This window comes from Mastigoproctus giganteus, chromosome 5 (genome assembly GCF_048544385.1).
Source record: "Mastigoproctus giganteus isolate SK-2022 chromosome 5, ASM4854438v1, whole genome shotgun sequence".
Taxonomy (NCBI): domain Eukaryota; kingdom Metazoa; phylum Arthropoda; class Arachnida; order Uropygi; family Thelyphonidae; genus Mastigoproctus; species Mastigoproctus giganteus.
The window spans coordinates 184,724,831-184,739,247 of record NC_143579.1 but is presented as its reverse complement, the minus strand read 5'-3'; the positions used below and the strand labels follow the sequence as shown (position 1 = coordinate 184,739,247).

Below are 14,417 nucleotides of genomic sequence, written 5' to 3'. Positions count from 1 at the left end.
GACACTACTCAAGTCACTAACTTTCCTTTTATGCATCCTCTCCCATCTCATATATTGTGGATAGTTGTAGTGACTGGCAGGGCCGGATTTCCCATTAGGCACTGTAGGCATAGTGCCTGGGACCTACGAAGGAAGGAAGGGTAAACAGTTTTTGAAACCAAACCGTGAAATTTCTTTACAATCGACTCTAGGAGCTTCAATTCAATACGCAATCTAGTGACAGTTCTCGAAACTAGAAGAATCGAAGTGATGGTCGCTCTGTCAATTGAGGTGGTTTATCATTTATTTATAATTGACGTGTTCGCAGTAAAGGTATTAAAATAGAAGAAACATTTTGCCCTTTTTTTTTTTAGCACATTTCGGAATAAAAGTGCCTAGGGCCTACGAACACCGAAATGGTGACTGGGTTGCTAATGTCACTGATGAGACTCTGAAGTGTCGAAACTGTGCTTTGGGTGGGCGTGTCAGCCCCAAGATGATTTCAGGTTGCAGGGGCCTCTTCTGTGTCTTTCTTTTCTTTCTGCTTACGTCTCGTGTCTGTCAGAAGCCCTTTTCAAGATTCGTAGTTTTTTTCTTTTAATCCCAAAATTAAAACTGTTGTCTGCGCAGCGGAAACCACTTTACTTGAAAGAACTTCTCCACTGGAGTAGAGTGTTTTGTTTAGATTAGTGCAATACCAAGAAACTCAAGGTGAGAGTGCTTCCACAATATGAGATCAGTGCATTAATTAGTAAACTTATTTACTTATTAATTAAAATGTCAAAAATAGTTTTCTTTTACGCTTCCTTTTTGTTATCAGATTTTCTAAGGAGAACAAAGCGACTCGTCATCCTTTCGTTTACCTCCCCTTTGGTGCTGGACCACGTTATTGCGTGGGAATGAGATTCGCATTGATGCTACTCAAGCTGTGCATGGTGAAAGTGCTGAGCAACGTCCGTTTCCACCTTGGCCCCGAAACAAAGGTAAGGATTCATATCGTAATTGGCAGCAGAAACTTGTCATATTGGGGTCACCCGAGAATTACCTTATCTACCTGTGTGTATTATGTCTGTAAATTGAATGCGTTCTTTGGTCGGTTTGCCTGTTTTTCTGGACTAAAAACCCAAGTTTCCGATGGAAGAACTTTGCTATCTTCGCTCTTGACTCTAAAAAAAGTCCATAAAAGTTTACGCTACTGACGAGATTTGAGCCTTTTCCACGTGGTGTGAAGAGGTTGATGATTATAACCATTCTGCAGAAGTAAAATTATGTAAAGGTTCCATAAAGCCTCGTTTTTATAGAACTTTCAAGTCTGTCAACTTAGTTTGGAGCCAGCTATTTGCTGCCTGACTCAAATTATCTTCAACCACTCCGTTTTGTATTGAAGGCTTAATGTTGGGTTAAACAATGTTGAAGTAGTTTGGCCTCCTCCACGATGAGGATTTGGACGCGTGTTGGTAGACTTCAGAAAATTTTAATTTACAGGAAAATCAGATTCTTCTGAAACCGCTCTGTGAGGACAAGTAAAGATGCCAACCACTCTGAACCGTACAAATGAACCACAGGTTTTTGTCTTAAAGGATAAAAGTGTTGGCCAGCGCCATCTGTCGAAGTGAAGAGTTCTAAACACGACAAAAATAAGTAAATAAATGAAAATCTCGAGGTAGCCTGGCCAGGATGATACATTGTCTCCTGCCAATCCTTGGGAAAAAGCCAGAGTTCGATGCCCATCGACAACTGGAGGAATTTCTAAAGTCTTCGTCATTCGAGCTTGTAACCGATCTCCGGCGGGAATGTAAGGTTTTCAGTCAGCAAAATATGTAAATCGTCCCGTGCACAGACATAAGTATACTCATGGTTATGCCCCCACGCTTGGGACCCTTAATATCAGTGTTTGTTTGATCGTAATGTAGTGAAAAAAAAAATAAAAAAGGTACACTCCAGAACTTTCGTTTAATATCAATACAACTTAAAAATATAGATTTCCTCGATCCACTAAGTGGATCAAAATGGAAATCTATTTGGTCTAAGTGGCCAATCCATGAAAATGGATTGGCCATTAAGACCTACTGCTTAGCCATTTGGTAGAAACTTGGATCTCTTCCCTCCTTGCTGAAATATTATGTTTAACTGTTCTATTATTGGTTTCCAATAATCTAATTTCAGTGCATGTGTCTTTCACAGGTGCCCATTGAGTACTACAAAGGAAACTTTGTTCTGCAAGCGAAAGAACTGATTCTTCAGGTAACCAGAAGATGAGAGGTCCCAAATAAACTCAACAGTCTTGTGGAAGGCGAGTAATTGGGTGAAAAAAATTGGGATAATTACTGAGTGATAATAGGAATGTTTTAAATATTGATGTCAAATCACTGGTTGATGACTGACACAAATTAAGGCAAATCTCTTTTGAACATAAGTAACAGATTGCCTTCGGAATAGTTTACTGCAAGCCGTAGTGCCAAAATGAACAAAATTGTAACCTTCCTTCATACACGAATTAGCCAATCACGCTGAACTTTATAAACTTTTCCTTTGGCATTCAGAAAATAAAATATAACTTGATCAGTTGCATCTGTGTTTTCCATATCAGTTGCGCACAGTTCCTTTTAATTAATACCGTATAGCAGACTGGTGTAGTTTTAAATTTTTTTTATACGTTTCTAATGCAAATATGTTAATACACTCATGAACAGAACATTATGATCACCTACCGAATATCGTGTTGGGCCGCCTTTCACTGTGATAATCGCTTGTACCGAGCGTGGCATCGACACCACGAGACTGCTGAAGTTGGTAGCTAGACAGAAGAACGTAGAATATTCGGAAATAGAGCGAATGCTGCATTCGACTGCGCCCTACAAATGCTCGATGGGATTGATTCGGGTGAAATTTGGCGGTCAGGAGAGTATGCGAAATGCTTGGACACGATCCTTGAACTATTCCTGCACAATGCAGGACTTGTGACACTGGACGTTGTCTTGTTGAAAGAGTCCAGTGCCATCTGGATATACGATCACCATGTAGGGCAAACTTGGTCCGAAACAATGACAAGGTATGATCTGGCAGTGAGGGTGTGTTCAACGGTGATGAGGAAACCACCCCAAAAATCATGATATCACCGCCGCCGGCCTGTAGCATTTGTCCAACCGTGCAGTCTTATTGCAGCTGTTTACCTGCTCCCTGTCAAATACGCAACGTCCATCGGCATGATGGAGCTGGAACCTTGATTCATCAGACCAGGCGATTATTTCCAGTCGTCCACTGTCCAGAAACGGTGCTTCTGTGCCACTTCCTCAGAGATATCGATGACGGTGGATCAACATGGACACAAGAAGAAGTCGCCAGTCCATAGGCCTATCGGCAAGAACGTCCGCTGGATGGTGTGCTCGAAAACGTTTCTCAATTCGCCCTGGTTGTAGCCTGCTGTTCAGTGAGGCATCACGAGCCGTCTGTTGTCTCGGTGGTCTCCCCGTCCCCGCACGTTGGGTGTGCCTCTTCGGACCATTCTCGCCACGGCGGTCCTCGAACAGTCGACAATGACTGTGGTTCCTGAGGTGCTGACCCCATCTTTCCCCATTCAAACTCCGTCGAGTCCCTCAATTTCCCATTGCACGGGCTTCGCAGTGACAGGCACCACCATGCCGTCGCTATTTATGCTTCTCCAGTCGGTGATGTCACTCATAAGTGCCTTGGGATGCTTCCACTCCAGGAGACAGGGGTGGTCATAATGTTTTGGCTCACGAGTGTATTCAGTGGAGTTAGGCGTATTGGAACCAGTGGTGAAGTTCGGTAAAAGTAAGATGACACAATGGATTATAGGTGGGGTTAAGAGTGTGAGCAAAAGAAACAAACACGAGACAATTACAATAGCGTGAATATTATAAGAGAATATATAACAAAGCCAAGGATGTGGTGAGATGGGCAAAAGATAATTAAGAGAAAACACTAGAAAAGAGATCCAAGAACGGGGATAAGAAGTTATTTTCAGCGTGCACACAAAAAAAAAAAGTCCACAGAAATGACATATGAGTTGAACAAATACTTCTCATCGATATTTAAAACGTTTTGTTTATTTTCCGGCAATGAATACAATCATTAACCTTATTTAGCAGTCAGGCGGGCTTGAACCACTGTCCATTCGAACGCGTGTGCTTCTACACTCTCCTGCTTGTCTTGCAAAGCAAGCTCAAATATCTGGGGAATGTTAAGCTGTCAGATTGCTGCAAATTAAAGTTATTACAACGATCTCAGCGAAGCGTTTGTTAGAAAAAGGTATCCTTGGCCCGGGGAAGTGCTAATATCCCTACCAATCCCAAACGCTTTCTCAAAACTGTTGTTTGTCTAAATAAAGAATAAATTCAGTAGAAAAGGCATTATTCCTTGGAATGAGATCCGAGTAAGCCAATGAAGTATGAAAGTAATGTTGTTTTTTGATTTATCGGTGCAAGGGCTATTAAGGCCATAATGCGCCTATTACATTCATAGTTGGTACATTAAAGAAGGAGATTCAGATAAGATGATATTTGTTTATCATTTTCGGGAAGATAAAAAGATCAGCATGACCTTGTCGATCTCCGAGGATCTGCTGTAAATTACATTAAATTGATTAGAGGGAATAGAGATGTGGAGAGAAAGCTATTTGTCATTCTTTCAAGTATAATGAGCATTCAGTGGAAAGATGTTCTACTGTGAGTTCAGTTTGACAGTTGCTGCACAGTGGAGGATCATCCCGTGTGAATAGGTGGGTATGTCGAATCTGCAATTTTCCTATTCCCTCTTAGACTCTTCCCAAAATGGATAGCCATTTTTTTCTACTAGTACTTTGTACAATGTTGGTGTAAGGTATCTGAATGTCTGATGTTACCCGACTGACATTCTTGGCAGAAAAATCCGCTTGTTCGTTTCCAGTGATTCCCAACTGTCCAGGAATCCAACAGAAGACTATTTTTTGCTTGTTTGTAAGAAGTTGCACTAGTTTTATTCGAATTTGTTTTAGTAAGGGAACACTAAAGAGCGGATACAGAGCTTAAGGATATAAAGACTGTTTTACATTCTCTGAGGCCACCGCAGAACTAGCAAACAGTTCTGCGGTGTAAGTGCTACACTCCAAGGGAAGCTACTGAGATATTGTAACGTTTAGTAGAACTACAGCTGCACCAACATTAATGTCTGTTTTGGAATCATCGGTGCAAATTTGGGTGAAACTAGAGAATTGAAAAGAGCGTGATGCGTGGATTTCTTAATATTGAGATTTGGAAGTGCATTCTTTCCGCATTTTGAAAATATTTAGCAACGTGTGCCAAAGGTATTTGCATGGTGGGATAGCCTTGCTAACAACTGGAATTATGTTATTCATATTTAGTTCCTAGCACGTGTTTAAGCTTTTTAATCTAATGCCACATGGTTTATTCTGATATAGATAGCGCCATTTTGGTATGACCATAAATCGCCATATAGGATGATGTGGGAGACTTCTGATTTTAGCTGCATAGCTTAATAGCAGAGCATGCCGACGAAGGAATAGAGGTGGTTCATGTGCTTTTCAGTACAAGTCACATATGATGCGACCTTTGATCGAGTTACCTACTTTTTCATAGAATGTTTTATATAATCCAACATTCACGGCCGTAATAAAGTTGCCAGACGGTGTATAAATTGCACCACACTGAAATAACACCACTGCTGGGGTAATTGAGTAAATGTGGTTTCTTTGCACTGTATAGCCAATTCTGATAGCGTTCACCTGCTTATCAAAAAACTTATACACAGTCAGCGATTTTATTGGATATGTAGGGGAGTCTCAGATAATTTTACTTTTTTTAATCACATCAAAATATCACCCCCTCCCTCCTCTTAAGCTTTATTTCCTTCCGTTCTGAACACTGACATCATTTCATTTCCTAATTCTATTGAAGGTTGCTGATCAGTGAAAGCAGCGGATGTTCCCTTGAATGAATTACACCATTCTGCACTTTATCCGTTTTTGCACACCGAGTGAAAAAGGCTTGGGTTCGAAATTCCTTCAGTAACTTAATACGGCCCCTCGGTTATAACGTATGACATTTCTACTCTCCCTTGTCAGAAGCCTTATAAGGATGTCTCGATGCCGATATTCCCTCTACAGCGAGCAGCCCATCTGACAGGCTTTGAGTGAATACTACTGATTAGCTGCTCTTATTCTGGCCATTTCTGGCAAAATTAAATATTGAAAAGTTTAATTCTTCCACGAAGTGCCGTTCAGGTATAAACAGTCATTCGATCCGATGTGATATTGTCAGTGCAACGCGTGGTTTTTATCGTTAACCAAGGTTAACGATAAAAACTGTTTTCATTTCGGACCCTTGCGAAAGTTTGTGTGTGCCCTTTACCCTTTTCAGTGGATGCTCACGAGAAGCGTGAAATGGCATCGCAGTGGTACAGGGAAAAAGGTTTCTTGTTGACCGACCATAAACATGGAAGTATCTGAAGCAGTAAACGTTTTTAGCGTATTGTTATGTGTGGCAATCACGATTGCGTATTGGTAAGTATAGATGTATTCTAAAGCATCTCTAAGTTTTCTTTTACTTTCTTTAAGTAGTAAGAATGATCTGAAATACCCGTGCTGTTGATACCGAAAAATGGGAGCGGATTATTCGTCCCCATTTTTCAAATGTGACTATTAATTAATTTATATTGGTGGAGGCGGATTCCAGGTATCATCTAGAGAAAAAGTTAAAAGTATCCTCAATGTTGTTGAGGAGTGGACATGAAAAAATAAGTTGGAAATCTCGATTTCTAAGTCCAAATGGATTTGCCCAAAGGTAGGCTGAGTGAAAGAAGACATTCCAGCGGCATATACCAGGACGATGAAATATTTAGGAGTCGTTATTGATGATAGACTGTCTTTCATCGATCACGTATGGTTCTTACGAGATAAAGTAAAGAATATTTTTAAAAAAAATCACTAAAATTTAGCGCACAAGTTGTGGAATAAAAGGAAAGCATCTGTATATTCTGTATGCATGTTTTGTTCCCACAATAACTTTCCAGATAAAACAATGCTCTGCATGCTTTATATGGAAAGATTCCAGCAGATCCGTTAGTGGCTAAAAGGAAACGAATCTATTGTAACAACGCTAATGAGAATAGAGGTGTGGGGGCTGGAGCATACTCTACCCATCAGGATAGCTAGGCAGAATCGCTGTAATTAAGCAGATCAGGGAATGGACATTTACAGATAAATCCCTAAGGCTGATAGTATCGATCTTAAGAAGCGGTCGTGATGCGTATCAAATGCTAATGTGACTTTGCACATTGACCTCCAATGTACTTTAATAACTGGGCTTGGACGCAGGGAAAAAATGAAATATTTTGACTTGGTAGAAAGTGATTTTTGCCGTTGTGCAGGTTGAGTCTAGTTCGGATGTTATGTTTGAATGCCTGAATTATTGTGATCTGTGGCTTAATTTGGATACGATGATCGAGGATATTTCAGCGAATATCGTTAGTAAACTATTCTTGCATAATCAGTATACCAGGGTGTTCTGTAAATTTGTAGACAGAGTTTTTTTTTTTTTTAGAGGAATGGTTGACCTCTGTAAATATTTGATAGGAATTTTATTTAGTCAGATTAATTAGTGCATAACGTAAATCGTATGTATATTGTTTAGATACGATTATGTATTCTTTAACAATTGTGTTAAAAATTATATCCATGAGGTCTCATTGGATAATGAATCGTGTAGATTTGTCATCTCCCACCACTGCAGCACACAACACCAATGGCCAAAGCGCTGGAGTTAACCAGGTTTTCAGCATTAATGCAGGAAAGAAGGCTCATCTTCATCATAAAAATGATCACTGGATCCCAGCGCCCAACGAGCTCTCCGCTCCACTCCCAAATTCCTGCGAGGCTACAGTTTAAAGATCGCTTCTTCCTTTATCAAAAGCTCCATCTAATTCAATCCCTGGATGCTGACGTGTAACATCACAATGACAAAAAAGTACAGACAACTCATCCTAAATCGTCAGCTTTCCTAGATTACATCCTTGATTTGAGATCGTTAAGGCTGGGCAAGAATCTCACAGAAAACCGAACTCAAGGAAACTATCTTTTGTTATCTTAATTTGTATTATTATTTATTTTTCTGTATTCGGTTTCCTTCCAAGTTAATATTATCTGCTTTATGTTTTATATATATAATTTGCCTGTATTTTAATCTTTATATTTCCGGCGAGGTAGTATCTATGCCGCTTGTAAACCCCTGGCATGATGTCTTGAAGGGTTTTGTAAAGTCATTGTACCTGTCAACGTTACAATAAAGATCATATTTATTTATTTTTGTGGGATTTCTTGATTTCCAAGTGTATATATATAGTTTAAACTGTGCAATGTTACGGTAACGTATAATAACAATGATGTGTGTATGTCATCAGTCCAGAAAGGTTGCAAAGTTGCATTCAAAATACAGGCATACTATGGTCCATTTACAATGAAATTTCGTGGGTGTGGAATTCGGCATCGTATGTTAGTATACGATGCCAAAGTGGTCGAAAGACATTGTCACCGTCTCTTTTCCATAATGCGCAAACATACATTAACTCGCGAGTGGCCCTCATGGATGCTTATTTGGATCAGATTGAATCGCGTCTTTCTTGTAATGGGAGCATATAAAAATATATCTTGCTCGTACAATGGCTAGACTCTAACTATTGTAGTATCGAAATTCTCCATCGTTAGTTTCCGATAACCGGTGTTCAGATGCAAAACGCAGTGCAACAGTTCAGGATGTAGAGGGCTTTTAAAGTGAATCCCTTCATTTTTTTTTTTATAATCTTCTCTTTATTACGGCAAAAGGTTAGCCTTACAAAATGTCTAACAACAGTGTTAACATATCCAGGTTCATCAACGGAATCTAACCGTGGTCATCCGTTGGTGAGTTCCCCAGCAGCTCAACTTCCTCTGGAGAGCTGGGACTGCAATGATTTTGATATCGGAAGTTGTTAAACTCATTTTCAGAGTAAGTCAGCAGATATTTTGCTCCGCACTCCCTTGCAATAATTGTGGATACAAGAAACCCAGGCTCTTTCTTGACCTCCCATCCCAGCCTGTTGGAAACTAAGTTAACAACAGAGTCGTGCCTTTTAACTCTCAAACCGTGTGTTCTGAAGCATCGCTAATCAATGTGGGCGAGTAACTCGACCGCCTCGCATCCGGCCCCACGCTCTCTCCATACTGCCTCCCCGTGATGTCCTAGTGAGGGTAGGGAGAGCATTGATCCTCATGCGAATGAGGTCAATAAAAGCATGGCCGGATAGGGGCTTGGTACCGTTACCAACCCACCGATATTTAGGTGCACCTTATAGATTCTTTAAGGCCATCACCATCAAAAGATGAGTGCAAGAGATTGCTCCACCCTAAGTTCACTGATGCCTTACTCTATTGCTGCACAGAATCATCCTTTAACAAGTTGATCACATATCCTAATTCTCTTTGAAAGCTAGAAATACATGCAAGCTCTCTAGTTAAAGCCAAAGGGGAGAACCACAGCTTCTCCAACATTGATTCTTCAAGATGGAGATAGTCCACCTAAAAGATGGAACCCCAAGGCCTCCCCTCTACAATATCAGCATGAAAATAGCCGGTAACCACATCATGGGGGAGACGAGCTATTGCCTTACGGCAGACCTCACCTGGGTATCCAAGTTATTCAACCTGGTAGCTCTTATCCTGCCTAGCACTACTAAAGGATGGTAAAATCTAGGTATAAGATAAGTGCTCAGGATAAACAGCCTATGCTGCGGATTGAGTGGAGCTCTCTTAAGCTGCAACAGCAAGTCCTTCGGGGAGGCGCGTGCCTTTCAAGGAGTGAAATCAATTCCAGATATCCCCATGATGCAGTTACTCGCCGGGAGCTTTAGGCCATCGACTAAGAAGCTATGGTTATCCACTTTAAGCTTTTTGTCACGACTAGAGGGAACCAAAGATAAAGTCCAAGACTTCTTCATATTAATTTTCAGGCCTTGTCTCATAAAGAAATGATTAGCATTGTCCAAAAGGCATTGCAGCTGATAGAAAGAGGTCGTCAGCGAATACCACTGCGTTAATTCTAGCATTCTTAAGATCCAAAACCTATATAGGCAAGTAATTCCTTCTAAAACATAGGCGATAATGGGTCACCCTGCCTAACTCCATTACGAGGCTTAATCACCGAGCATTACTGCATGAATCTCATTCTAGTAGAACATGTAGATTGATATACTTCACAAACGAAGCCGGGAACTGCTTCCTCCTTCCAAGATGGCAGCAAAGGAAACACTATCAAAAGCCTTTTGGATATTTATTGAGGCAAGATATAAAGTTCTAAGGTCCCTTCTAGATGAAGATAATAACGCCTGGAGAATAAACATTCTCTGCAACTCCATCATTCTTCTTGCCAGAATCTGTGGTGCAATCTCAAAATCACCGAAGCCACAGTTATAGGTCTAAAATCAGTCGAATCACTAGAGTCAGCCTTCTTAGGTATAAAAATCGTATAAGCCTTGTATAACATTGGCGGTAATATATGCACGAGGTCTCGAAGAACTATAAACGATACTTTAAGGAGGAACAGAGGAGTCAAGCCATCAGGACTAGAACTTTTCACCGCCAAGACCTCCTTAATTTCAATATCCTCAATTGGCCTATACAAATCACATCTCAACTCCTCATCCTCAGGTGGAACAACATCTGAGACACTCTCCCTTGACTGATCTAGAACTACATCAGGATCTACCACATTCTGGGCAACCCTAGCTGGGTCAAGAGTACTCAATGATTTTTATAATATAGCGACTGGGTCACAGCAAACTCTCTTTCCTTAAATGACGTTTACAACTCCTTTGATACATAGCGCTCTATTTCTAGTAATTCGCCTAACCGGAAGATCGGAACCCAGTAGATTAACGTTAATATACCTATCAAGGTCAGTCATCTCGAATCGGCCATCAAGAGCTTGCGCTAATAACAATTTGAGGCCACAATGATCAAAAAGACTCCAAAGGTGGTTCGGAAATAGATCTCAGGATTGCATCATGCAGAGGTTCTTTCAAGATCTGGTCTCGGATATGCTCCAATACAAACTTCTTCTGCAGTGTAGCTGGACTTAAAGACCTAGACGCAAGACCTTGAAAATTTGCCCAAGTGAAAGTTGGCTGCAGACGTCATGGGAAGCAAGCCCCATCCTGCCGGAAGCAAGCCCCATCCTGCCAGAACCAGGATGGGGCTTGCCTCACTTAGAGTATGAAGCATGCCCAGTTTATTATATTTTCGAGTCCCCAAATCTGGGGGCTCTTGAGAGCCCAATAGTTCAGGCTCCCTGAACTAAGGCAAGCCTTGTTAACTAGACATTAATGTCAATTCTGACCTCCTTAATAGTCCAGGGGCTCGAGTAGACCCAAAGAGTCTCTTGGTCACTCAGTATATTATGTTCCGAGATCCCCGCTTGTCCAGGGTCACTAGCGGAAGATTGAGAAGCCTCCGTTGTCACAAGGAGAGGAGAAGAGAACGAAGTGATGAGGTTCTCCAATAACACGGTTGAAAAAATCGGACGTTATTATTTCAGCCATTAAAATATCTGCTGTAGCCACCACAAGCGGAGAGCAAATATTTTTGGAGGCTTTTAAACATGTGAGTATAGGAGTGCCTCTACTCACAGATAACCGTTGGAGAAAACGGAAGTTTCTCGAATGCCACCAGCCTAGGGTAGGAAGCTGTTTTCCTTGTGGCTTACATCATTAAGAGTTCTTTGTTCGACTACAGAAATCAGTGTGGGGAACACTACGCCATCATGCTATGGATTCTGATGAAGTCGCTTCCAACAATATTTTTGGGTGGTTTTTGTTTTTACAATATCTTCAAATCAGAACACGTGAGGGATGAAATGTTGTTATTGGGCTTTAGGAGCATCGGCGACTAAGGCCATGTTGCTCCGTGTATACAGTCTGAAAATTGCGTGTGTTCTGAGGTCGATTTTCTGTGCGCTGGACAAAAAAACCCGAGTTTCTGGGAGAAAAAACATGCTGCCCTCGCCTGAGACCGACTAACTCAGCCACGTTAGAAAAAGGCCCATAGAAATTATTCTCGTCGTTGACGGGATTCGAACTCAGGTCGTTTCCACCTGGTATGGGGAGGAAGGCGATTCTACCAACTGTGCTACCGGCGGGAGCAGGGGGACGAATTGTAAAAATCTACAATCGTCAGCAAACATTACAGACTTCCACTGATGATAAACCACGAGACCACTCAGATCCACATCTTCAACGGAATTCTGACCACAAGGACATTCCTCAAGTCTGGAACAGCTGCCTATCCAGACCACATCCTAAGGTTCAAGCCCGTCACCACCAAATACGGAGGATTCGGAAAGGTCAGGGAATGACCACCGCATATCCCGGAGCAATATGGCCTTAGTTGCTAATGCTCCTAAAAACCAAATAACAAACCACATCCGAAAGCTTTAATAGGCTTGATGCAGAAGATATTAGGTGGATGTGACAGGGCCGAGGAGCAGAGCGTATTTTCGGCAGTGGTCTTATTGTATAGACATGCCACATGGGAGTGAAAAATTTTGATGAAGGATCTTGTTAAATAGCGACAAGATAAATCAACAATAAATATGTCGAGGCATTCCAGCCGTCACCGGATGCGGCCGTAGGCGCTAAGCTATTTATTGGGTCGATCAGCTGATATTTAGTGAGGTGAACTGAATTTAATGGGTGTTGGGATGTGTCGAAATCGGATTGAGTGGGTATTCCATTGATGTAGTGGATTCTGGCTGAGCGGAGGACTTATTTATATGGCCGAGCCAACTGCCAAGATTCAGTGAGTCAATGCAGTCCTCTGATTGGCTTCATGGAAGGACTTCTTCTACTTATTCATGGTGAAGTGTTATCTCCTCCCTCTTGTTCCTAATAAAAAGCGCTGTAGTGCTGTTCGAGGGTGAACCGAAATTTTTCTATTTCTTGTGCATGTTCCGTGTCATGTGGAAAGTTTCAGCAACTTTTGGAATTCCACCAGACCTTTGAATGTTCTGTGATGGTTAGTTTCTTCGTTACAGCAGAGAGAGAGAGAGAGAGAGAGAGAGAGAGAGAGAGAGAGGTTATCCATGTTATCAGCAGGACATTCCCGAGTTGGGGTCGCAATCCTCAATGTCCCATAAACAGTTTTCTGTGTTGAGGTATTTGAGCGCTGTAATTGTCTCGGTTGTGACTTTGCTTCTGCAAGAAGCGATGGGATTATGATAAGAATGTATGTTGCTTAAAGGGTTTTGATTAGCCACACAATTATCTGACGCGAACGCAAGGTCCAATGTGCTTTCGCCCCTCGTGGGTAGTGTACAAACTAGTTTAAGACCTAATGTATCTAGACCCTGACTGATTCTCCTTCTGAGGTTTCCGAGAGTATTTGGAAGATTGAAATTCTCTCCCCGCCACACACGATGTGCTTCAGTGATGAAAGGAGATGGTTAAGCAACCAATTGAGGAGTTCAACTACTTGCGCGTCTTTGTACTGGTGGGATGTACACAGCGGTTTTCTCTAGACATGCACACCTTCCGATATTCTGTAGGCCAAGTGGAGGAAATTGTTTCCTCGTTGGGGGGTTGAGCCAGGTTTCTGCGATGCAAACCACGGCCATTGAACTGGACAGCAAGAACCCTTCACCTTCATCAAGTTTATTCCTCACCGATCGCATATTTCGAAATAGGAGTTGGAACAAAGCTGTTCTATTTATCGTTACGAGCGATGCACACGGTCTGATCCGTCTGTGATGCATCAGTGGTCTTTGATCTGTTGGAACAATGACAGGGATCGTAAAATTCGGGGACAGAGATGACGGCGATTTGAGTAATTTTCAATCACCGTTGGGATTCCCCTTTCCAAGGATGTGTTAAGGGCAAAACATGGAGTTACCCTGTTTTTGCTACGGCCATTTTCATGTAGAGCAGTTGGGTTGTTAGTGGGGAATAGAGATACACCGTCTAGTCAGAGTCCGGACTGTTGAATAGAATAGAATAGAATCTTTAATTGCAGCAATGATAGACATACAATTAGTCCCGTCACGGCATGGTGGTACCAGGGGTTTACAAAACATATTTACAAAAGATACATCAGATTATTAACAAAGCACAATTTTACATTTTCAGTTCGACGAGGATACCCTTCCTGTATTTTTTATTATTGACTACTTCTTGGAGGTCCCCGTCGAGGGCTTGCAGTGAGGGCAGCATTTGCTTTAGCAGGAATCTGTCGGTTAGCACTAGCCGGTTACGGTTTGCTAGCAGCTGTGCTGAAGACCGGAGATAAGGGGGAGGAATGCGCCAAGAGCAGTGATCTCAGAAGTTCGGCTCTGTAGTTTTACCGGTGGCCATCTTGATGGTGAAAAGCAGCCTTCTTTCTCCGATGTAGGACCTGTAGTTGA

General features: G+C 41.7%; 1 protein-coding gene across 1 annotated transcript in view; it reads left to right on the top strand.

The window, feature by feature from the left end:
• The window catches only part of LOC150085918 (uncharacterized), a 77,224-nt gene that overhangs the window by 21,992 nt on the left and 40,815 nt on the right, over nt 1-14,417 (top strand). Inside the window, exon 13 of the mRNA XM_090374741.1 lies at nt 800-962. Coding sequence (XP_090230867.1) covers nt 800-962 — 163 coding nt within the window. The remainder of the gene's footprint in view (nt 1-799; nt 963-14,417) is intronic.